This window comes from Hirundo rustica, chromosome 2 (genome assembly GCF_015227805.2).
Source record: "Hirundo rustica isolate bHirRus1 chromosome 2, bHirRus1.pri.v3, whole genome shotgun sequence".
Taxonomy (NCBI): Eukaryota; Metazoa; Chordata; class Aves; order Passeriformes; family Hirundinidae; genus Hirundo; species Hirundo rustica.
Genome location: NC_053451.1, coordinates 15,449,483 through 15,475,969, shown reverse-complemented (window position 1 = coordinate 15,475,969; position 26,487 = coordinate 15,449,483). Strand labels below are relative to the sequence as shown.

At 39.1% G+C, this 26,487-nt stretch overlaps 1 protein-coding gene across 8 annotated transcripts in view; it reads left to right on the top strand.

Moving 5' to 3' along the window:
• Positions 1-26,487, top strand: part of APP (amyloid beta precursor protein) — a 211,836-nt gene that overhangs the window by 165,836 nt on the left and 19,513 nt on the right. For 5 of the 8 annotated variants that reach the window (XM_040055535.2, XM_040055532.2, XM_040055538.2 and 2 more), the window contains 2 exons: positions 12,839-13,060; positions 20,503-20,556. In XM_040055535.2, the coding sequence (XP_039911469.1) occupies positions 12,839-13,060; positions 20,503-20,556 (276 nt within the window). The remainder of the gene's footprint in view (positions 1-12,838; positions 13,061-20,502; positions 20,557-26,487) is intronic. The other 3 variants (XM_040055536.2, XM_040055533.2, XM_040055534.1) reach the window with 1 other exon arrangement.

Here is a 26,487-nt window from a genome sequence, read left to right as displayed (position 1 = left end):
TCTACACCACAAAGAAATTTCTCAGTAAACTTTAAACAGAGTTTGTGGAAATAGGACAGTAGTACGTAGATCTTACCAAAGGTTCTGTAAAACCTGCCTTCTGGTTTTAAAGAGCCTGTTTGGTGTGTGTGTGCTGTATCATACAAGCCATGTTCTTGCCCTTCTGGTCTGCCCGTTGTGCCCATAATTGTAATGCAACCGGAATAAGCAGTCAGAAGCAGCCTTCTGAGAATGTGTATTTGCACAGGTACGCTGAAGTGACTTTCAACACTAACTATGCCTGTGCTTTCTCCCCATAGTTGATTTGACATATTTATGTGTATCCAGTAACCTCAGCTTTTCGAAGCAAAACTTGGATTTTCTGTGAAGTGGTTATTTACCTTTGATATTTTCCCTTGGAGGCCTGTAGCATATAGTCAAAAAGATGGTTTGTTAGGATTCTAGCAAAATATGTATTGTTGTGTCAGTGGTTAAAAATAGCAGAGTCCTTACACAAAAGCAAATTAATTCTGTGTTAAACTTTCCACAGCAACATTGAGATAGATTTTGTATGCTTAAATATTGACTTATGGCCCAAGTGGAGTGCCTGATGAGCAACTAAGACCTTTTCCACCCAAGGACATTGGTTTTTAAAGCATTTGACTAATTCATATACATATATACACACACTCTTAAGCTTTTTTTTATACCAAGTGTTGTTTTTCTCCTCAATAATCAGAAGCCTATGGTCTTTACTAGGCTATCAGATTTTCCTCTTGGTTATCTCTATAAAATATTCTTACAATTATTTAAATACCATAAATAATAAGAAGCCATTTGTGGGCGCAAGGTGATGTATGATGTTTATGTAAGGAATCAGCCAATGTCACAGAGGTGCAGAATGGCTGAGGTTGGATGGAACTTCTGGAGGATGGAGGACATCTCCTCCATCCTCTCTGCTAAAGCAAGGCCACCCAGAGCCAATTGTCAATGTTTGGTCCAGTGGAACAAACCCTCACTGTGAAAACAGTGAAACAGCATTTTTTATGTTTATGTTTAAGAGACTCAGATCTGTCTCCTAGTAAGATATGTCCTTTGCTTCAGTCTAGGAGAGAAGGGGAAAAATCCTGAAAACAAATATATTATTTTCGTCTTCTAAGAGTCTCTCATTTTTTGTTGAGATTATTTAACTGCCATAGAAAATTAGGCAGAGAATTGTAGATGATTAAAATAGATATAAATGCGCATCACTGACGCTGATGTTCTGAAGTGCTTTGATTAGCAATGTACTATATCCTTCCCATCTTTTGTAGCTAAATGGACTGTTCTGTCCTATCATGGGTACTATTGTTCTCCAGAAAAGACATGAATCCTGATCTCTGTGTGCACAAGCCCTCTGTCCATCTCATAAGTATTGTGAACATGACTTCAGTCAGAAAAAGAGCCAGCTTCCTCTAGGGCTCACAGATACTGGGAAAAGGATAAATGGCCTCAGGTGGCTTTGGACTGAGATGGCTTTTTCATAAGAAAAATATATGAGACATCTTGTTTTGCAGTTCAGAAATATAATCAGAATAAAAAGTTAATAGAATTGACTAAGTTTATTATGAGAATGTTTTCCTCTGGTTTGAATAATGCTGTTCTGTTTCACTTGCACCTCTAAAAAATCTGGTCTTATGATCCATGTGTTAGAACTGAAAACTGATAATAATTGTGGACCTGTAAATTATAAACAAAGTAATTTTTAATTTTTCTGAGCATCTGCTATTTCAATGAGTATTTAAATCTTTCACTCTAAATGATTCATCTGTTTGCAGGAGAGCTTTAAAGGTGTTACCTTGATTTTCTTCAGGAGCTGATGGTGAGAGCACTCTGACCTGCATTGATAGATCCTTCTTGAAGACCTTATCCTGTGACCTTTTCATTACTTTAGCATGAAGTATTTTTTCATAGACTCTTCTCTTTTAATAGAAAATTGCCACCCCCATTACAGATCCCACAGAGAGTTCATGATCATGAGACCACTCTGGGCTTGCAGTGGCCAGAGTCTGAGGCTGAGACAGTGTCCACTTAATTCCTTTTGATGCTCATCTGGAAGAGTCTACAGTCATCTTGTGCACAATGGGAAAAAAAAGCATTTAATTTTGAATAATTGTCCAATTATTGGTTGTATTCTTTCCTATTTTTTCTTATTTGATTGGATACATATGGAAATACAGATTTAATCAGGGTTTTCTTCTAAATCACTAGTCATTTTCTGATGTCATGAAGACAGAAGACTGGGAAATTCTGTCTTGGAGGGCCTTGTTTCTGTGAGTAGTAGGGTTACAATTATATGAAGATGTTGTATTTAAATTATTTTAAATTGGTGTACTAGATATATTTGATTTTAAAAAGCATTTTAGGTCAGGATTACCTTATAGCTACAGATTTGCTCATAAAGATCTTGTTGATTTCCTGTTCTTTTGTGTCTTCATTGAAAGGTCCAAACCTGAGCACTCCATTTTTAAATGATGTAGATAAAACACGTGGTGATACCAATTTTTTTTTTTAAATCTACTTCTAGTCTTATGAAGCAGAATGGCTTCTCAACCTTTTTCATTAGTATTGCCTCATAATTGCTTCTAGCATTATGCTTTAAGGAACTCATATACTCGTTCATCATGTGCCAAATTTAAGATGATTTTTTTTTTTTTTTTTTTTTAATAACTAAGGTCTAAAAACATCTTCCAGTTGTCCAGTTTTCAGATACAATCTGAGAGCAAGTGACTTTCCAAATACATAGCTCCAGTCAGAGGAGAGGCTCTGGCTTGGTAAAATGTTGCCTGCTTACAGAAATGTCATTATACTGAGCTGCTGGAGAGTTTTTTTGAAACACTGAATATATGTGTAATTTTTTTCACAAATATGTAATCCTAAATCAAGTTCATGATGTCAGTGTCCATGCGTATTCAGCCCAAAATTGGGGGATCACAGACACTCCAACATCTTCTGCTTCATTTGTGCTGTTGAATGATGGATTTGCTTTTCCCACTTAACATGTTTTGGAAATATAGTTGTGTCATTCTGTGTGAGTCACTCTAAGATCAGATTCCTAATCGGAGGTCTCGGATTGTGAAAGAAACAGTGGAATCATCTTAATTCTTACCTGCTGGGAAATTACAAGTCACCAGTGACAACCAGTTACAGACTGTCTGTGCAATCTAATATAGATTTATATATAAAATATTTGAGAGCTAGTGTGTCAGTCTCTGCAATTGTTATCCAAAGGGATTTAAACGCTAAAGTCTGAACTGCATCACTGTGGACAGGTATCCTGAGGGGGATGGCAGAATAAGCCTCTAATGCCAATGGTGTACTAAATTTTGTTAGAAGCATAGCTTGCTTTCCAGAAATGCAGAGGGAAAATTCACAGGTGTTTATTAGGGTCAAGAGTATCTGTGGTGGTCTTCCTTGGCAAGTTGTTACTATTGGAATAAGAAGGAAAAAATTACATGGTATATGTGATTTTACAGAATGGCTGGGCTGATGGAGATGTTGCAGTAATGTCCTGACAGTCCCCATGCACATGGGATTACAAATGAAGTGATCTCTCATCAGTGCAGCTTTCTCCTGCCTGTGATTCTCATATACCCAATATCACTAAAAAATGCATTTTTCTGAATAGTGATACCTGGGTTCCAGTTCTTAATCTGTTCTGCTTCCTTCTTTTAGATCATGTGTATGAAAAACAGCGTAAAAGGCATCAGAACTGGCCACAGCCCACTTCATAGATATATTTGGTAATTTTAATGAATGCATCTATTTAGATGACTCTGACAACCTAGCCCATCTGGCCTATCAAATGCTAAAACTGCAGTTAGTAAATAGGCAAAATACTTATCTGAAGCAGGCACTGCACAATTCAGATTTGATAAATTTGGATTTAAATTAAAAAATATTCTCTTTTGACCAAGGATATCAGCTGCTGATGCCTATTTCAGGCTTACCTAGAAACAGGCCAGACAAATTTTAAAGGATAAAAGTGGATATATTTAATGAAGGGCCTTCAGATACGTTAAGGGCAGATAAAGCCTCCTCAAGGGGCTACACCCAAAATGGACAATGGTCACGAGTTTTTCAGACAATTATAAGTTTGGTCTATTAACATATCAGGGGTTAATCCTCCAATTAACAGCTTCAGGTAATGAGGTCCAGTTCCCTGTGCCCCCCCTCCCCATTCACTTTTGTTGATACTTTTTGGGGCCTGCGGCAGATGGTGTCCTTGGATCTCAGGGCTAGAAGGATTGTTTTATCTGACCAAAATGTGAAGAGAATTAACTAACACTCTGTATGGAGTTCAGAGTTATACACTAATGCAGTACAGGATCTGAAAAATACAAAACTTAAAATCTTAAAGCATCACTGCAACAAGTTCAGGTTCAGATTTTTAGAATTTAATGGATTATTTAGTGCTTCCAAGAATAGTACACATCAAAGCTTGTTGTGGGATTCACAATCTGACCTTTAGAAGTGTTTGTAGAAAATGATGGGTAGTTGACTTTTTTCAGGTGTTAGAAAGTGGTAGTTTTAGGTCCTACTGCAGTTTTAAATTGTATTGTGTATTGTAAGTTTGGCAAATAAATATAATTTTTTTTCAGTAAATAAGACCAACAAATTGTTTATAAATAAAGTAAATAATTGTTTTCAGAAAATAAGATAAAAAGATCTGTAGCAAAATTTCATATAAATGTGGTTTTTTGCAGAGCAGTTTCACTTATTAGCCGTATAAGGTACTTGGTACCTAGAACAAGGTACTTTTTCTACTTCACACAAGCCTGAGCAAGAATAATGATTGCTGATTCATCTGGTAGTAATATCACTGACAATTGGTTGGGCTGTTTATTTGTTTTAGTTTAGACTCTCCAACCTATTTGAAAGCACTTAATGATATTTTAATTTTGAATTAAATGTGGAGTTTAAATTTAAACTTGGAGAGTTTGTCACAGTGTCTTCTGTGGATCAGGATGATATACAATATATGTTCTGGATTATGGTATTTCAATGCAATTTTTTCCCCAAGTATTTTTTAATATAATCTTGTCTACCTTAATATTAGGATGCTTCCATGTCTTAGTTGGAGAGAAACTGTCTAATTTAACCAAATTGAGTGAGGAAGGCATGAGAGGAATGGAAAGAGAACAGAAACTGACAAAAAGGCATGTTGTGAAAGGGAAGAGCAGGGTCTTTAATTTCTGTTAAATAACTCTCCGAAATGACATAAGCTTCAATACTCTCTGCTTTGAAGTGAGGAGGAAATGCAGTTGTTAATCAGATGACTTGCTATTAAATACCAAAAAGAATTATAATGTGCACATAGCTATAGCCATATGTTGAGATTTAATTTTAGTTAATGGCAAGTTTGTGTAGTTGTCAGATAACTGTGGGTCTGTAGTAATTAAAGTTGCTGTCACTGAAGGCAAAGAGTGTTATACTGGCCTTGTAGGAAAATTAGACAAAAGTTCAGACCATGAGATTCATAGCAGGCAGATGAAGTGGTGTGAAAATTGTCATGAACCTTTGCTCAGAGTGCTCAGTAATTGCATAGCCATGTACAAAACTAAATTTGCGTTGAAGTCCATCCCTAACGAAAAAGACACTGAGGTCATTTTGAAATCAGTCATTAAAGTGTATTCCTGAATTGGGTTACCCAAGCTTTAAAGACTGTTCTGTACCAGAAAACGTGTGATTTATCAGCACAAGGACAATCACTCTGTATACTAGTTAAACATCATTGGGGGTTTTAACGATTTAAGACAAAATGTCTGCAAGGTAGATTTAACTGAAACATTATTCCTTGTACTAGCTGACAGGAGGAAACTCACTTGGGTTGTTTCTATGATATGATTCAGGAAACAGCAAAATCCACATGTGCTGAAATAGAAAGATCAAGAAATGGAAGTGCTAAAGTTGTGATTTCAAAAAAAAAAAAAAAAAAAGTAGAAACATGTTCTTTTTAGCATGGTTCTAATTATTGCAGCTATTCTCAAGTTCATATTTTTATAAAATTAGATTCTTAGCCATCAAGGTGTTGTCTAAGGCTACGGGATGCTTATTCTCTTATTAACTTCCAGAAAAAATCTTTTAGTCAACTCTTTATGATACTTTAAATGTTCACTTTCTGAGAATTTGAAAAGGGCAAACACTTTTCAACTTGTTGAACAGGGTTTTCATACACATAAGAAATTTCTGAAATGTGGAGGGTTTTGGCTGCTACTTGCTCTTACCTAGTGGTAATATCTCTGAAGGACAGAAAATAAGAACTATTAAATGCTTTTTTCCATGGTTCTTGCTCTTTTTCTCCCTTTAACCCTGAGGGAGAGACACATTGCACTGAAAAAGTTTCCAGGCAAAAATACTTTCACAGGCTGTTGAGGAGGTGAGAAGAAAGCTTAGATCTGAGGGCGTGGTCATGTTTCTCTGTCAGTATGGATCTGAGCACTGAAGGTTGGGCTTGTTTCCAGTATTTCACAGGAATGATCTACTGTATCATTCCTCTTTCATCATCTTCAAAGCATGCAGGCAACAAAGTCACTCCTCTACCCTCCAGCAGGCAGTTCAATTTCAATAACATTCTCATCAGAGTCTCTCTAAATTATATTTGACTTATACTACACAAATGAATTAGTTCAGCACTGAATACCACAGAATTGTGTTTTGTAGCTTGATAATGTTATAATTACGACTCATGGCAGTATGTAATATCATGATCATACAGTGTATGATTCAGCAAAAACATCTTAAAATAACAAAATACTTGAAATTCAGTGGAGCCTCACTCTGTGGTAAGGCACAGGAGGTCTTGTTTTCATATTTCCCAGTTTGGGGGAGTTTTGATTTAAACAGCTTATAAATACAGATTTATACAAGATGCGGACACTCAAAGTCTGTTAAAACCTGACTGCATTACATCAGTGCAACTGCTTTAGAAGATAACATGACATGTTGAATTAGCTCATAAAGTGGGCATACAACTGAAAGCTGCAGCTAGGCATGTGCTTACTACATGTGCTGTAATAAATGATTGTGTTGGTGTTCTTCGTGAATCCTAATTGTGACATACACTCTCTGCATGACTTAAGCTCCCTTCAGACTGGATTAAGGCAATATGTGTGCCATGAAGCAAATGAAGCTGTTGCTGTGTCTCAGCTGCTCTGTAATTTTTGCTGTTGAAAAGAACAAGGAAGTTGCTGACACTTTTTAGTTTTGTCATTTTGAAAGCACATGCTCAAAAGCGAGTAACTTTGGGAAAAACACAGGCTCAGTTCAGACTGAATGGTCACTGATGATAAGTGAGGCAATAAGACTCTGCATTTGTACAAGTTCATTTGAGCTGGTTTCAAGCCCATCTTTGTTGGATCAAATATATGTTCTATCATGTGGATGAAATTTTACAGAGGAATTTTGATGCTGGATCAAAACTATGAGATATAATTTGGTGGTATTTTATCTAGTCCTAGTTAGAGGTGTTTTGTGCACACTTCTGTTGCAGCAGCCCTCTTGTTAGAGGGTAGAAATGAGCCGAGACGCAGACTTCTTGTTTATCACAGCATCAAAAGGGTCCTGGTTTATTCCTCGTTACAGCTCAGCCATCCTGACTCCAACTATTTACTGACTCTGGCTGCAGCAAGCTCCTGCTGTAGGCTTCCCTTGCAGCCTCTGACTGCTGGTTATTTCCTGCTAAACTATGGCTGCATGGATTAGTTTGCAGACTCTGACTGCAGGCTTTTACCTAGCTAGACTGACTGCAGGTTCCAACAGCAGGTTCTAACTGCAGACCCAGGAAGACCTCACAGCAGTGATTCTCTCTCCCCAGGATCCTTCTTCATGAATATCTCTCACCAGCTAACCAACTCCCTTTTATCACACTTATCTTTATTTGATATAGCTGTGACTCATCAGGGGTGACCTGTTACTTGTCAGGGGCGAGGTCGCCTGTATTCCCTTCTCCTACTCCATTTCTAGTCTGGTTTAAGAAACTGTTTTCTAGAGCTCCACAATTACAACTGTCAATTTTAAAGCTGCTTTTCAAGTAAATTCAATGGTTTTGGCACATAATAGCGATTTGCAGAGCTTTTCATCTAGATGGGCTTATTGGAAACACAACCAACAAATATAATTATTTTTGGAAATTTTAAACAATAAACTATGAACTAAATAAAAAATATAGTTTGAAAGATAGCTAATGAGTTGTTGGCACTCCAGGACAGCATGAGAAGCTGTTCCATGTGAAATTCTTGTCATTATGTCTTGTCATAGCTGTGCCAGTTAAGGGCTGGGAAGTGTGTCCCGCAGTTCAACATTAGAAACAATGTTGTGTAACAGTAAAAGCAGGTAATGCTTTAACATAACATAGGTTTTGCCACTCCAAGGCTCCATCAACTTTGTTGGGGTTTGTCATGATATCTTTTCTAGCACAGTGCTATTTGCAAAGATTTGTAAATAGAACTGTGGTCTTGGGGCATTATAGACAAATAGCTTCTAACAATCCAGTATCTACCAGAATATTTTTTAGTAAATTTTATTTCTTCAGCTCTCTCTTTGCTTTTGGCTCCATTTGCCTCTTTGTGGGATAAGAGAATAGTCTTGAAAGGTATGGAGTGGTATTACACTTCTATCCAGTTCCCCAAACATACTGCGCTTCAATTTTACTAGATGCTGTTGTTGAGGAGTATTGACCCATGAGGAAATGCCGGCAGTGAGTCCAAGAATGAGTGAAACTTGCTTAGGTGTTACGAGAACTGCAAGAAGCATCTTATTAAAATACTAGAAGTGAGCCTGTTGATCATTCTAAGAAAGCAAAGGTTTAGGTGCCCAAAGGAGAATTTTGAGTGTCTGGAGGAGAAGCAGCAATTGCGTGCCCTCACACCAAATCTAGAGCTGGTGGGAGGTCTGGGGTCCCGACTCAGTGTGGTCTTTTCCCGAGGTCATGGTTGCTTTTGAGCACATGTACTCCGAGGGACAGAAATATTTGCCATCCTCTTTATTTTTCTCAATGACAAGGCTTAGCAGAATGCTACAAGGAGATAATGAGCCAAGCATAAAACATTTATTGTAGGAAGAGTCTCAGAGAGTTTTTGTCCTATTGATTTGATGTGAGATGAAATTTTGAGAAGTAACCTAGGATCTCTCTATTTTCAGCACCTAATGATAAGATGCTTACAATACAAATAAAACCCCTGAAACAGTCTTGAATGCACATCCTGGCCTCTAGCTGTGTCTGTACTCCCTGCTTTTTTAGGAATTTGTCTTTGCATGGTGGGGGAATTGAATTGGCATCTGCAGATGGAGAGAGTTCTGTGTCAATGAATAGATGTATGGCTTTCCATTAGTGTAATTGGTGGTTCAAGTAGCCATTGATACTTGAAACAAAATCAGCCCTGAAAAATTGATCTTGGACTTTGCCAGTAGTATCACTAACTGGAAATCACAAGGCAATTTTTTTTAACAGTTCAACGATTGAAGCAATTGTGTGTGAATCATTTACTCAATGCAGACACAGTTGCCTCAGTGTGATGGATTCCAGCAGTTTCTATGCCAGGCACTTCCAATTTCTCACTGTCATTCAGTGTCTGATTCATCCTGTCAGATGGGCTTGACTCATGTGGCCATTGTTTCCCCGCTTGTAAAATGGATGTGATCATAATCTGCTGGTTGTAGTATCTGTCTGCCTCACTTGAGCTATTGTGCAGGTCAGTTCCTCTCCATGCTGTGCACCACAGCTGAGTGGAAAAAAACAGAGCTGGCAATGATGTGGTCCCACTTGGGTAGCCTTGAGAGAGACTTTGTGTACGATCACTCCCAACCCCCGGAAATCTGGATATAATGATGGTATCATGATGGGAGTTTGGAGCCCCTCTGTGGCAGGCAGAGCCATGCCTGCACCGTGGCCTCTCCTGAGTGCTCTACCAGTCCTGGTGCTGCTCCTCCACTTCCAGAGCTCAGGTCCTTCCTTCCCCTCTGCACCTTTTGTCCCTTTCCAAGGGCAGGAGCTGTCTGGAGGTGACACTGAGTGAGTCGGCAGCAGAGTATGGACAGGAGTTGTACAGGATAGGTGCTGCCTGGGGCAAAGGAGTGGCTGGGGCACAGCTTCTCCTCTACCCTTCCCTGCCACTGCTGCCTGAGCTCCAGGTCTCTGTAGTTGCCCCGCACCATCCTCTGGGGATGGGAAGAACAGCAGGAACAAGGGGAGCTGTGCCCCAAAACCATTCCAGTGCCCAGGTTTTGAATGGTCTGTGGTCACAAAGATGCTCAGTACTGTAACGCTCTCCTGTGTGGTTCGTGATGACATGAGGTTAGTGTTCTCAGCTGCTGTCATGTGTGGCTCCCTGCAAGGCACATGGATGCCAGACTCCTCCCTAAAATCCAGCTCTTTTTTGTAGTGTCTTCATTCCTATCTAATGAAAATTATCATGTCATGTGATAGTGTCTGCTCAGAATATTAAGGTGCTTCACCTATTTTCTGATAAAGAGGCAGTTTAATTTGAAAAAGGAGTAGTGTAAGAGCAGTTGTGGGACAAAATCAGATTTAACTTCTATACTGAAGATTTAGTAGGCGTCATAAAATAGTACTGATTTCAGTAAAATGAACGTGAAAAGAAAAACAATTCAGTGTGACTAACACAGGGTTTATATACTGTCTTAGTAAGCCTGATGGACAAATTAAATCACAGAATTAAATCTTGTATAACATTAGTCTTACCATCTGCTCAAGTAATTACTGTTTAAGCTGGAAAATTTATTTAAAAATGTTATTTTACAAGATTCAGAGCCCGTGTTTGCCCCAGAGCTGAGGTTGCAACATTTTGTTTATTTCTGATGTTCTGAATTTAGTGTTACGGGAACGGGGTGGCAGAGAATTTCATCAGCTATCTCAAGGTGGCCTTTGACAGATGTATTACAGAGCAGAGCCCTACTGCATCATCGTTGATAGAGGCACTGAAGCAGTGACACCTCTACAGGTCAAGAGGTGGTAAGGGTCCTTACTGAGGGTGCTACATGGTTACATTGTACTTCTGTGGTATGAAGCTTAATGGCGTAAAGCTGGGAGAAACATAACATTCAGAAGATTTTGCTGAGGTGTCTAAAGCTGTGGTGTATATAGAAAATGAGATGCCCTTCATCACTGATATTACTAGGAAATTAGTGAGCCCCTATGGAGTGGCATAAAGGGTTTAGCAGGAGGGTGGTGATTCATGTCTGTGACTTGCTACATGGTAGAGATGTGGGTGTGAAGTAGTGACAGTCAGGAGATCCTTAATGAAGTGCAGGGAAGACGGTCTTGATAAAAGCTGTTGTATCGCCAGCTGCCCTGTGTGTTCATTCTCATGTGCTCACTTGCACTCTATTACAGTCTCCTGTTACGAACTATTTAGCTCTGTGGCACCTGCTCACTACTGGTGCCTTATTAGCAGTTGCTAATCTGCATTGCAGTTGCTTACTCGTGTGTGTGCAGCGAGTGTGCTCTTGTGCAGCAAGTTCCCTCAAAATACTTGCAAATAGTATGTTTTTCCTACAAAAACAGATGTCAGTGAAGGAGGAAAATTCCATTTACAAGAATGGAATTGTAAAATCATTTTGGTTGGAAGGGACTTTTAAAGGTCGTCTAGTCCATCCGTCTCTGCAATGAGCAAGGACATCTTTAACTAGATCAGCTTGGTCAGAGCTCTGTCCAGCCTGGCCTTGAATGCTGCCAGGTACAGGGCATCTACCACCACCCTCCTTGCAAAAAATTTCCTTCTTATATCTTACATAAATTTACTCTCCTTCAGTTTAAAAGCATCACCCCGTGTCCTATCACAAAAGGCCCTGATAAGAAGTTTGGCCCTTCTTTCTCATAGGCCCCCTCTAAGTATTGAAAGGCCACAGTAAGGTCTTCTAGGACCTTTCTCTTCTCTAGGCTGAACAGCCCCAGGTGTCTCAGCCTGTCTTCATAGCAGAGGTACTTCAGCCTTCAGATCAACTCTTTGGCTCTCTGGACTCACTCCAACGAGCCCATGTCTTTTCTGCACTGAGAATAGAAGAACTTTGATGTGAGAATGAAGTAGGAGTAATGAAGCACGCACAACCTCTGAGCTTATTTTTAACATGGAGTTGAACAGTCTTTCCTACACCTGATGGAACTGAAAAGTGCTTTGATTGTTCTCATCTTGCATCGAGAAAAAAAAAAACTCCACAGCATAGATAATACTTTAGGATGTAGCTTTAGGTGCTGGTAGCTTGTAAAATAATTTGCCTGCTACTAACTACTATTAGTAGTAGGTGTCTATTACTGCTTTTTAAAAAATAGTTACTTTAATGTTATGATGAAGTTGTATATGTTAAAAAATCAGATGTTTCTGCAGATTTGATGTATTAGAGTAAGCCAAATTTTATACAGTGACTGCTGTGGAAATTTAGGATTTAAGAGTTGTGATGAGCTTTGGCAGTGAGCATTTAAAAGGAAGAAGAAATTACAAAGACACATTCCTTTCTGTGGATCTCTTGCCAGTTGACTTACAGCAGCATGTTGAGTTGAGGGGAATTGTTTTGTGTTTCCTTTCAAATTGGTTGGGAAGAGCCAAGGAATGGGTATAGCGCAGACTTGCGATCTGTAATGTGGGTAGGAAACAGCATTGAGCAGCTCTGGTTGATGTTTCAAAAAAATGCCTTAGCTGCAGTGCTTATCATGGGGTTTTGACTGTTTCAAGTCTTAATGTTATTATTTATCATAAGAAAACAGAATCTCACAATGGTGAATTCTTACTTGAGTGACATTGAAAATAAGTCCTTAGTTATGCTGGCTCTTTCAGATAATTTCTGCGTTGAAATTTCCTTGCAGATGAATTACTTCAAAAAGAACAAAACTACTCTGATGATGTTTTGGCCAATATGATCAGCGAGCCCAGAATCAGCTACGGAAATGATGCTCTTATGCCTTCATTGACGGAAACAAAGACTACAGTTGAACTTCTTCCAGTGGATGGAGACTTCAGCCTAGATGACCTTCAGCCGTGGCATCCCTTTGGAGTTGATTCTGTTCCAGCCAATACTGAAAATGAAGGTAAGTACAACAGGGAGAGAAACCTCAGAACTTTCTGAGCTGAGCTTTGTGGTTTCTCTTCACGTTGTTCCCTGAAAATTAATAATTTTCTTATAAGTGAGTGGGATAGAGGTTCTGAAATGTACATTCGGAATTGGTCTGCTGTGTCAGCTGTGTCTCTGATGGAATAGAAATTACTAAAATTACAGATTTTAGAATGACTAAAATCTGTAATTTAGACACACAATAAATTTCAGAGTTGAGCTTACTTGCCTTCAGAAACAAACAGTAATAAATTCTAGGAGATTATGAGCTACAGTCTCATAAGATACATGACAATGACTGAAGAGAGATAAGTTGTTAGATTTGTGCCATTATGAAATGAGTGTTTTCTTTAAGGTAGAGCTTTTTATTTGCTGGCATGAAAATTATTACAGATCCAGCATAATCCTAGCAGACATATTATGTTAATTTCCCTCCATATGCTGGTTGTCTGGAATGTACTGCAGAAATGTTCCTACATGCACACAAGTACATCTTAGCTAGTGAAAAAATTTTTCCTGAGGAGTATTATATGTTTTTCATGGACTACGAATTGAAGTGACTGCATACTATCTGAATAATCCATGTAGAATCTGCAGTTGGTAGTTGACTTAGTTGCTGGAGCCACTAAATCAAAAACCTGAGGGCCTTCAGTCATGTCATTCAAGTTCCTCCTCTTGCCTTTGTTTTCCTTTGTTCAAATGCAGTGTTACTAGTGCTAAGTTAATCACATCAGTGAAAGTTTGATACTGAAAGCCACAATACACACAGAGCCTGGAACTGCAGAAGTCTTCTGAGGCAAATCTGTGATTTGTAGCTGAACTGCACAGACGTTAACAACCTCCTCAAGTCTTTTGAAACCACTGGCTTAGGCTGTACCTGCTCTTAGAATGAGTTCTGAGATCATCCTTATGCCGTTAGTCTCATTCCAGCACGATATGCGAGTGACCATGAGCAACTGCGTGTGTGGGACATGGACATGGATTTGCCAGGTCTGGTGTTGTTGCTAGGTGAAATCAGTGGAATCAGAAATAGATTTGCAATCAAAGTTTGTCCCAAGGAATCAGAGCACCCTAGGATCAGGCAAAGGAAAAGACCTGCACAAAGATGACTGAGGCAGATATTTAGCAGATCTGAGGGGAAGAGGAGAGGCTGGTCAGGAGTAGGGCTAAAATCAGAGGACCAGGGAGTTTACACTGCAAGTTAAGGACCAAGTAAAAGAGCAGAGCCAAAGCAAACTCAATAGATCAGCCAGCAGGAAGAACCAGAAGGCAGGAGATGGTGACAAGGACTCCAGCTGTGTCTGAAGGGCACTTGCTGCCAAGTGGCATGCCAGGCAGTGAGAGCAGCTGGCTGGAGCATATCAGGCACTGGCAAGGGGTACAGATCGTTCACGGGCTGGTGGGTTGAACCTCATGTTCCTGGGGAAGGAGCTGCAGCTTGCTCTAACCCCTAGTGCGTGTATCAAGGTTCCCTGCCAGTAGCAGGTCACAGTCTGGCTCATGTCCGTCCTGCAGGAATTTTCAACTGCAGTCCTTGCTCCATTTTTTTCTGCAGCTGAGGCAACCAGGGCATCGGTTTCTATACCTGTTGCCTGCTTTCATAAAACATGGTGGAGATTAATTATTTTTGATGAATGTCCTCTTAGCTTTCAAAATATATTGATTTTAGGTTTAGAAATTATTAGGTAGACAGGTGCCCCCAGACATACCCATAGTTTAATCACACAAGGGTGTTTTTCCTTCAGAAACCTGTCTAAGCTCAGAATCTGATAATGAAAGGTACCTCAAAGTAACACTGAATTCCCACAGGCAACTATACTGAGCATGGTTCTCCTTTTCAAATGTATGGTGGCAGATAAGAAACGAAAACTCTCCTACTTGGAATACCATACTTAATAATTAGGCCTGTGTGTTTTAATGCAGTATGTGGTTTGCTGCACCACTTACTCTTTCATGGCTTCAAGTTGTTGGGGTTTAGTTTTGGGTTTTTATACCAGGATTGTATGGTATTTGTCATGAACTTATTGCAGCAGTCAGTTCAGTTAGGCCAACCATTATAGTTGTTCAAGTATGCACAGTTAGAAGTGGAAATCATTTGGTGACTTTTAACATCTTCAAGTCTTCTTGTTTCCCCTTTACACTTCTCTGTCCTCTACCCAAACCACAATGTTTGTAATGTGATCATGCCAAGAATACCTTCTTTCTTTACAGACCGTTTCTATACCTTTGCCCATAGCATCAAAGGGGAACTTCACAGCTTTATTTTTTTTCCTTTGTGTTTGTCTCGCACCTTGTTGTTCCAGAATCCCAGGACTGACTGTGCCATTTGTGTTCACTTCCCATGCCTGTTTTCTTCTTTGATAGTGGTCTTACTTCAGGCTTTGTCTACCTTGCTTCCAAAAATATATTTCTATCTTCTTATAATACGGTTTGAAAGTAGCAAGAAATTGATAACAATTGATGTCATTTTCTCCTCCTCCTCTTTCTTTTTTCTCTGATGAATCGATAGTTAAAATACCATAACTCTCCCCCGTAAAATCTGTTATTAGTTCCCATGGCTGTTTCCTTCCATGACCATGATCTAATCCCAGGTTTCACCCAGTGATACTATTAATAATGTATTGGATTGGTATGTTGCCATGTAATCTTAAAGTTTCATAACTTCATTTGAAATTTTCCCAATGTAAACTGCATGTTTTAAAGAACAGGTTTTATGCAAATAGTTTCTTTTCCTAGAATTGCTTTTACTGACAAATAAGTGAAAAGTAGTCTAAAAAGAAATAAATAGACTTTGAAAGTCTAGCACAACTCAGTATTTTCTACAAGTGTATTCTCACTTGTTTTCCCCTGAGGTAGTTTGCCTGGAAATGTCAACAGATGTTAATCCAAACCAGCAGGTAATATACTGTATGGATGTCCAGCATGCTACGACGCAAATTAGGTTAACAAAGCAAACACTTTCTGAGAACCTTACAGAGGCACCATGAAAAATGTCAGGAAACTGTATTTCAGCAATGCAAAATGCATCTGCAAAGGTGACCCCCAACAGCTGTGAAGCAGTAACATTGCCAAGCCATTCTCTGGGCAGTTTGCCAATGACTAACTGGGTTTGGTTACCGTTTGTGTTTTAGCTCGCAGGTTACAGGGAGCCTTAATGTCTATATCTAGTATATCTAAAGTGAGATTATCTAGTATTTATCTAGTATTTATCTAAAGTGAGATTCCTGTAAATGTACTGTGTTAACCTTATGGTTTGTTCAGTTCCTCCCTTCAACAGAGTGTTCTTGATAGGTGAGCATTGCATATCACTCCTCACCTGCTGGTTTGTACCAGTTTTTTATGTACTTTTACTTTTGAGAAGAGAAGTAAACACGTTCTCTTTTGCTCTTCTGAGATGTATTAATATTAGGTAAAGGTGGGAATGTATGGCCTCTATGAAGCCCGAGTGGTTAGTATCAATAAACATGTACCAGTTTAGTTTGATGAGTTTATTTGGACAATGCATTTTCAGTCTTATTTCTGTGGACATGGAAGTATATTAAAGAGAAATATAATTCTGGAGCATCAAAATGAATGCACTTTTTATAATAACACACAGTATATATTTAAGTTTTGATTATTGATAAATACTGCAATAGGTTTCAATTTTTCCCCCCTTCATTAGCTGTTGTGATGATGTGGTCCAGTGAGGTGTAGCGGGTTGACGGCTGGCCAAACACCATCGCACTCACAAAAATCAACTATTCATCTTCCTCTGCTGTAATTGAGCAGAGGAGGAGAAAAAAAATCAGTTAAAAAAAAGCTCATGGGGTTGAGATAAGGATTCGGAGAAAATACTTTACGGTAAGACAGGCTCAAAACTTTAAAAGGTATAAAAAAAACTTTAATAAAAGAAGTAAAAGAAGAAGAAGAACTAAAATAAACCTTTAGAACACCTTCCCCCCCCAGCTCCTCTTTCCTTCCCACCAACAACACAAAGAGACAAAACCTGGGATTCTCAGTCAGTTTATCGGTTCTAAAAAGCATCTTTCTTTAGTTCACTCAGGGAGAGGAGTCTCCCCTTCTATGCCATGTAGTCTTTCCCATGAGAAGCATCTTCCTGTGAACTCTTCCAGCATGGTCCCAATTTTCACAGCTAACAGTCTGCTTGGAAAAACACTGTTTGCATCATGAAATCCCTCCCAAGTCTTGCAGTCTTCCCACAACTGATTTTGTGGGCCATTTCAGCTTATAGGGTACAGTTTTTAAGGGTGAGCTGTTCCACTATAAGAGCGAAGCGTCCTCTTCTTCTGTCTCTGAATGCAAAAGTTCTCTCTGTTTCTCTATTCAAGTCAGATCACAGGTTTTCAACATCTACATTCGCCAGTTCTCATGGGCTGTGGGTGAACGCTACATCCCCCCGGTACACTTCATCAATTACAGGGAAACTGCTGTATTATCGTCCTCATCATGGATTTTTCAGTTCAGATGCTTGGGGCATCTCCTCCTCCCCTTCCCCCTTCTGAAGCAACCTGCTATCGCTTTGTTGTTCTCCTCACATGTCCCCTCTTTCCCTTTTCTCTGACTCGAGAGAAGATTGGTGTCTGTGGGTTTATCTGTTCTCAGGTGGAGTTCTGCAGCGCTGAAAAGTAGATCTTATCCAGGTTCCACAAACTGGGGGAAACGCTCATTGTGCTTTTCTCTCTCTTGGTCAGGTGATCTCCCCAGCACTGCACAAGCCGCACCGGCTGTCGGCTCCACTCCTCAGCTTTCTTCCTGCGGGACAGTGAAAAAGAAAAACTGCTGCCATTTTTGTCCCTTTGTTTGCAGTGTGGCAGGTTAGAAGCAGACAGGCACGCAAAGTCTGCTGCTGGCCAGGCCAGGGTGGTGGTGGCCACATGGCTCAGTGGTGCCAGGATGGTCCCCTCCACTGGGTTCTTGGTGGCTGAACCCTGCTGGGGCCTGATGGGGTCTTGGTGTCTGTGCCAGGGCGGCCCGCTGCTGGCCACCCCTTCCAAAGCAGGAAAAAGAAGAGAACTTCCTGCAGTTTTTTATTCTTCAATATGTTATCATAGAGGTGTTCCTAGCTTCTCTAATTGGCTTAGCAGTGTGTGAATTCTCAGAGCCAGCCAGCTATTGGTTTTGCCGGGCACAGAGGAAGCTGTTAACAGCTTCCTGCAGAGAATTATTTCAGTACTGACGTTTTTCCTCCTCACTAAAATCAATTTAATGCAAAACCAGCATACGGGGGCAAGCACTGAGAAAACCCCCAGACAAGATTTTCAGAGTTAACTGCTGTTTGTGCATATATCAGTACTGGGGCAGAGCAAGAAGGTTTTAAAATCCAGCTGAAATTCAAAAGGTGATAGCTCAGAGCTCTCCAGAAACCAGCCTTTCTTTGTATCATGTTTCCTGGCATCACAGTCTGCTTTGGAAGACTCTTGGCTCTTATAATTTGCCTTCAGTTTTGGCCCTGAAGCTGGTTTGTGATCTTGACCAGGTCTTTTCACATCTGTCAGTTATGAAATGTGCCAGTGGCCCAGCCTTTCCCCACTGCAGAGGGCTTCCAAAATTATAGAAGGCAAGAATTATTCATTGCTAATACTTTCACCTAACCACAAATACCGCATTACTCTGAGGTCAGGTCCATGCTACTGTACAACAGAAACTGCTTTCATCCTTTTCCCCTTCACCTACTCCCATTTCTGTTGCTATGCCCAGGCTTCTCAGTTCTCCATAACTGTTGCCATGTAGGATTTCAGACAGGAGGGAAAAAAAAAACCCTCAGCCTTCTACAGAGAATGTGGGGTCCATGGTAACAGAGGAGGGGTCTGCAAGAACAGTTTGGGTAATGCTTTGCTCATAGTTGTTTCTTCACTTGAGTCCTTGCCACTCAGAATTACTCCTGACCCACCCGAGAGTTGGTGTTGACAATATTGAAAAAACTATTGAAAAACCAGAAGACATAAATAGGAAAATACTCAAAACGGTGGGTTTTAGTTAAGCATGGAGATTGCTTTTTGTATAGAGCTATGTAAGGAAAATAATTACATAGTATGCTAGTGCCACTCTGAACTGCTGTGAAGGAAAGTGTCTTTGCAGCACCAGACCAGCAAACTCTGTGAAAGTCTGCCTTTCTGGAGTCACAGATGAGTCAGATGTGCTGATGTGCTTTTAATCTGCAGCTACCCTAAAGCTGAGGTACTGGGTTTTATTCAGAGGCAGAAGCTCATGCAGTCATCTCCTGTGCGCACAGGACATGGGAGCCACTTAGACTCTCACAAGCGTGGCAGGTTGTCAAAGCCACAGGAGCACTAAGCCAGTGAAACAAGACTTCCTGAGAAGATGGGCAGTTCCATTGCTCAAATCAACAGTATCATCAGGTTTGAGTGACTTTCTGATAAGCAGTTCTTCTTTATTGAAAACAGTGGATCTGTCAGATTTCCTGTGTTACTGCATCTCACTTACTGCTGATGAAGGCTCATACCCAAATCCAGAAATTCAAATTAATAAGAATATATAACAAAAATTCTGAATTCTAAGGAACAATGTAACACTTCATTTCTGAATTTAAGTTCTTTGACACTGTCAAGGATTGGGTGGAAAAGGAAGGGAACACAATTGGACCAAAGGAGAGAAACAACCAAAAAAGAGGGGTAAAAATCTGAATCTTTAAATCAACATTTCCAGTATGTTTGAACTTACTGAGGCAGTCTGCAGTGGCTTAAATGGCTCTATGTTTTGCAAATCCAAATCCTGTTTTTATGTTAGTGCCAGTGAGCTCCATCAACTTAGGTTTCAGCTGATAAAATCTTAGTAGGGTAATAAAAAAAGTTTTGTAAAAGTGTATGCAACACACATTTGGATAGAAATCTGTGTTTCTTCATTGTTTCCCATCCAAAAACTGGAATATGCTGTTCACAAATCAGAACATGTAGGAATATTGATTGTGTTTTCAAAAAATGCACTTTACTTTTTTTAAACATTATAGCTGTAAAGAATCCCTGTTGAAAGGAGAAAGGAGGGATTCAGGAGGCTTTAAAGTCAATATTGATAAAGAGCAGCTGCAGGAACTCATCATGTCCATTCTGGCTGCCAGTTCTGATCAGATAATCAGGAAAAGTTTGCATGTAATGACTATGGTTTTGTTCTGTTGATAAAAATTCTTTAGTCTTAATGGTTTCTGACTTGAAGCAGTAAGCAGAATAGGATATAAAAATTACGCCACAACTCTGAAGCTTTCCTTGTGAAGTCTTACCCATCCCTTCCATCTACTTTCAGGATTAACTGAAGGCAGATATTTTCTAGTTTTTGCTTTGGTAAATGTTAATGCAGTATGTCTCTACTGCACTGTCCCAACAGAAAAGCCCTTGACTTTGTAATTTTGGGGAGTTTTGTTTATTTTTGTTTGCTCTTTTGTTCTTTTCTGCACGTGCCTAGTTGAGCCCGTTGATGCCCGCCCAGCTGCAGACAGAGGACTCACCACACGACCAGGTATATGACTTGCATGGCTTTTACCTAACCTGTGTTTTTCTAGCATGCATGTGGTCTCCTGGAGCTGAAATTATTTACCTTTGCTTTGGTGCATCCCTCTCACAAAATTTAATGCTATTCCATGAATGATGGAAGCATCATTCCATCACAAATATTCCCTGTGTGAGTGCTGTCCATATTGAGGGTGTTTGGAAGGTATGCTTGCAGCAGGAGTGGGTCCCAGACCCAGAACTGGTTTGTATCAAAGGTCTCATCTCTTCCAGAAATAACACTTTGGTATGTGCAAGAGATGGTAAACTTGGTACCCCTTTGTACAGACACTACTTCTAATTTGTGAATGTATAATAGCAGGGTCAAATCCTTTATGCAGTGAGCAGGGCTAATAAAGAATTAATGCATACAGCCTCAGAACTGCAGGGGCCCCTGATATTTTTTGCTGTGGTACTTACTTTACTTACCTCCAAATACCTAAAAGTCAGTATTATATCTCTGGATTCACTGAGGACACAGCTATTCATTCCATTCTAGGATAGAGCAGGGTGATTGTTTCTCCTCTGTAGGTACTTCTGTCTTTATATTGATTTCTTAAAGCAGATCATGAGGTTGAGTCAGGTTGCAAATGTTTGGAAAAGTTAAAATGGGACAATTCCAGTTTCCAAAAGGAAAAATTATTTTAGCTTTTCACACTCTTTTTTTGCTTTGGGGGTTGTTTTTCCTCTGTTTTTTGTTCAGAATTATCTGAAACTGTTAAAGCCATTGAGAGGAAACAGCTTTTTATTTCAGAAGAGGCCACTCTTTGACTCTTTGGTGTAGTGAGGATATATTTTAGGGTCAGGATTATTTCAGTGTCACATCATTATTGTGTTTTCTTCCTTCAGATCAGATTAAACTGATCAATCAGTATCCTTTTTCTCTTCATCTTGTCTTCCAGACTTCCATTATATAGCATCATGGACAGCACCTTCCTAGTGTTTGTAAATCTTAACTCACCCATGTTTAGCAACTACAGAAATTGCTACAGTGGGAGGTAAAATAAGTTCATATGTTGCAGCAATTGGGATATGTGTCAGAACTGGCCAGGTAGTGTGCTCCTAGCACTGTTTTAGGAGTCTGACACCTTAACATGTATTTAGAGTCTTGATTCAGTCCAGTTAGAGAGCCTGCAAACTGGTACAGAGCTACAATGCCAAAAATCTTGGGATAAAGGAAAAATTCCTCCAGGAGTGCATTATCTACCTTCTTCCCCAGGAGCAGTAGAAATATCAGGTGAAATATGCATATGGTTTAATCCAAATTCTGTAGTGTTAATTCAGTCTAGCAGTTTTCTTGCAATACTAAAAACTATTATTATTTACAATTTTAGTTTCAGTTCTCTTGAAAAATTTCCTGTTATGAGGCCCATATTTATTACTGCAGGTTATTCCTTCATTGCTTCTGTTCCCTCACACACAGACACATGTCTCAGAAAACCTCAGTGTCCCTTTTTTAGGGAAAGGATTTTCTCTCACTGCCACTCTCTAGTTTCAGAGTGAAACTATGTTTTAGTCGACTGCATTAGAGCGCTTTGATAGTTGTGGTGATACAAGTAGTACTAAAGTCTATAGGCCTAATGACAGTAAGTCATGAGTCATCTTGGTAAACGTGTGTGATAGACTGCTAAGGATAAGTAAAATATATTTCAGCATCTGACCATTATGGATTTCGCAGATGCTGTAACTTTTCCACTGTGAAAAGTTTATGGGATATTTCCTCAATGTTCTGCTAAAGTGCAAAAGTAGTGCTTAACTTCCCTATGTCTTTAATCACCATTTACAGATTTAGAAGTTTTTCTTATTGATATAGATTCTGCCTATAAATGTCCATGTGGTTTTTCATCATCCTTCAAAAGCAATTTATGTGTGACAAAATTTCAATTTAATAGAGATATTATTCCAATATGAATATCTTCATGAACCAGAAATAGAGGAAAGCAAATGGATGCTTATTTAAACTGTGAAGTACAGAAGGAATTCTCATAGTTTAAAAGTGTGTGCTTTAAAACTGTTTTACTTTACTCGCTCATTAAAAATAAAATTTCTATATTAGAGGTTCAAAAAGGAAAATAAATACTTTTTGTGCAGCAACTGTCTTTTTGGGATAGTTTGTTTTTACAGTTTGGGGCTCTTATTGAAGAAAAAGTCAAAAAGAAAAAGTAGATTATTCTAGAGTGAAAAAGTATTGATGATGTCTTGGGTTATGTAACCAAAAAAAAAGTGTATTCTATTTCATCTGTTGAAAGCTGTTGGGGAGATGTTTTTTGCTTGTCTCTTGTGACTCTGAGGGGAGGGGGGCGGTTGTCTTCTGATAATGGCCCAGCCATTAAATCCAGGTGGAGCAGTGTTTCTTATCTCTTTCACCACCCCTCCATCCTCCAAGGGGACATCTTCTGATAATGGGCCATTAGGGCCCACCAATGACATGACACAGTCCATCATCCCATTGTGAGATGCTCCACACAGTGGGGAGGAGCCAACTGTACCTAGACAAAAACTGAGACTCAAGACCACAAGGTATCCGGTTTTTCCACTGGGTGCCCAGAGAAAGACTGGACCCATCTCGTCACCACTGAACTTTCTACAGGACCATCTCTATTCCACAGAACCACATCTGTTACTCCAGGAGGATTTATTTGGACTGCTTCTGACACCCTGACCAACAGGGTGTCAGGTCATATCCCTGACTCTATCATGGTTTTTCCAGAATTTTTTGTTTGCTTGCTTGCTTGTTTTTTTGTACTACTACATTTGTACTTTCTTTTTTTTTACTATTCCTAGTAAAGAACTGTTACTCCTATTCCCATATCTTTGTCTGAAAGCCCCTAATTGCAAAATTATAATAATTTGGAGGGAAGGGGGTTTACATTCTCCATTCCAAGGGAGCCTGTAGCCTTCTCTGGCAGACAACTGTCTTTCAAAACCAAGACAGATGAAAAACCTGCAGATTAATGCATCCAGCTGTTTGTGACTTTTTAATTGCCCAGCTTCTTGTTGGTTTCCTGAAAGGTTTGGCCTTTCTGGGGGCCTGACTTCCCAGTAGGTGATTCTACTTTCTTGGCTCAAGTGACTTGCTTCTTCAGGATTAAAATATTGGTGTCATATCAGCCTGCAACACTCTAAGCTTGAAGAAGAACAAATGAATGTTTTGTAGCTGTTGAATTTCTTGAAGAAAATGAGTTCTGAAAGGACTAAGACAAACATGCAAACGTGTGTACTTTTTTCTCTTTTCCATTTTATTTACTTCTTGCTCACACGACATTCTTATAATGATCAGTATGTTTTTCTTACAGACAGATCAAAATCAAGCAGATCATCTTTGTCACTTTCTTACAAGAGAGCGAGTTTGGCCACAGTACAGAATTAGAGTCACAGACTTATAGAATACTGGGTTGAAAGGGGACCTCAGTGATCATCTGGTCCAACAGGTATTTAGGTGGTGGTAGTATTTTTGATTCCTAGGATCTTTTTCCTTCACCACATCATTCTCTTTCAAAAAATGAAGTCTGTGAGTCAAGTCAGAAAAAGGAAGGAGTTGTCCAGTCCATAGAATAGAAAAGTTTATGAGTAAAGACCAAGTTTAAAGCATTTGTTGAAATTTATGCCAGTTGTCTAAACCTTCACCTCAGTTGTGTTCCACTTTGGCTGCCTGCAGTTAAAGCTTGAATTGGAATCTGATCTGCATCAGTCCTAGGGAAAGAATATTGTCTGGATGAACCCCATTTTCTAGTATGGATAAAACATCTGTGTAATTCACATGAGCATTAGAAAAGGACTCTAGGGCCTTAACTTACTGTTCTTCCCCTACCTATTTCACAAATGGGCAAACAAAAATAAAAATTATTTCTAAAACCATTTCTTATCATTGCCTTCCTAAAAAGGAAGTAAATGAGATGGTAAAAGGCCAGAGGGAAGAAAAATATCTAGATGTACTAGGTAGTAATCAGTGAGCTATTTTTTAATACAGCACAAAATTATAACAGATTTATGACATATTTCTTGCCATTTATAAATGCTTTATACAGGGAGATGTTAGATGTTAGAAGGCTCCAGTCCTGCCTGAGAACTTCCATAGGAAGAACTTCAGATAGAATGAGTACCTCTTTCCTTGATAATCTCACTGTAACAATTTATTCAGGAGTGTTTCCTTCTCTTCTGTGCTCCAGCAGTCACCTTTTCATGATGAACACTTAATTTCATGCAACTGAATTTTAGGTATTTGCTTATTAGTAACTTTTTCTTTGTGTGTATGTGTGTGCATATACATATAGAGACGGACACATAAAAATACATATAAAAATATCTCTAGATGGTCATGAGCAAGCTTGTTTTACTTACATTATTTTAGCAGGTCTGATCTGTGGAAATTGAGTGAAGATTAGAAAATGTGCCATCCGAAGGGACTTTGCTTAGTATTAGTGTATTTTCTGTAACTCAAGGTGATAAAAATGCTCTGTTCGGGGCAGATCATATTTTCATCTGTTGCAGAGTTGCAGTTGTAAGTATATGCTGACAGCTGTAAATACATCACTTACAGGATGGCCATAATTCTCAAGGCAAGGATTTTATCCTAATAAATATGTTCCTTTCTTCCATGTAGTATAGTTTGGACTTGATGGTGGTTTTTTGTGTTGTTCTATCTCTTTATCATTTGATCATTCTTGCAAACATTTAACTATTTTGAGGAAATGTTGCACATAAAGCTACTTCTGTGTCCTTGGCCCTTGTGCTAATAAATCATGACACTGTCTGTCTTTATTACTTTACATAATAACTGAGGGTTTTTTCCCTCGTGCAGAGGCTCTGTAAGCCTAATGGCTGTTCTGCAGAATCATTAGCACATATGCTGCAGTCTGTATGAGGTGAGGGCATGGAGAAACTTAGTTAATTATGATTTTCTTGCCAGTAACTGCCAGCATTTTTTTTCCTGTGTTCGTGATGTTAGTTCAATACAGTTGTTTTAAACAAACAGTCTGCAGCTACCAAATAAAAATAATTAATTTTTTTTTTCCATTAGATTGTTTTGGTTTGTGTTATAAATGAGATCGTTGCTAACTGTGAATGCAATTATAGGTGTATATGCACAGCATCTGACATGCCAGATTATCAACCCAGATTTTACTTCTTTTGATTATTCACACACATGTATTCTGAGAAATAATTATTTTATACTCTGTTCCAGTGAGATTATTTTGTAAAAAGGATAACACTTTTATTGCACTTACTTTCTTCTTTCTTCAATTCGAGAGCCCCATAGTCATCCATGAAGTAAAGGTGAACGAGCAGTTCATTGACATCTTAGGAGAGATCAGAAAGTTTTAGTTCCATGCAGTCTTAAAAGTGCATATCTCTCAAAGATATTTGAGTTGTCTTTACAAAAAGGAGTATATCATTGCAGTAACAAGCAGACAGGACTCAGTTCTTTATGCAGGAAAACCAATTCTCTATTCATAAAGCTCATACTTATACAGATTTCAAAGACCTCATGTTTGACTCTAACTGGCCAGTAACTTTTTTGCCACACATTCCATTGGTTAGAAGGTGCCTCTGTGTGTGTATGTGCTAAGACTTTCTATTCCCACAGGTGTTTACATTTTTCTTTGTGGATTTTCATGGGACAAATCATTTGTTACTACAGGTGCAACTTACTTTTCTCTACAAGAATAGGTTGTTATGCAAACTGATTCTCATTCCTCTGATTCTTTCTCATGGGAATTAAGAGGCTAATTGCACTTAGCCAAAGTAGCAGGCCTTAAACCACAATTTTATCTCTACCTGTATGCATCAGTATATAGTCTTCATTTTCATCTTTATGAGTTTACAATATTCATTCTTCTTTCATTTCAAAATGAAAATTAAATGACCTGCACAAAGTCATGGAGTAATATGGAACTAGTTA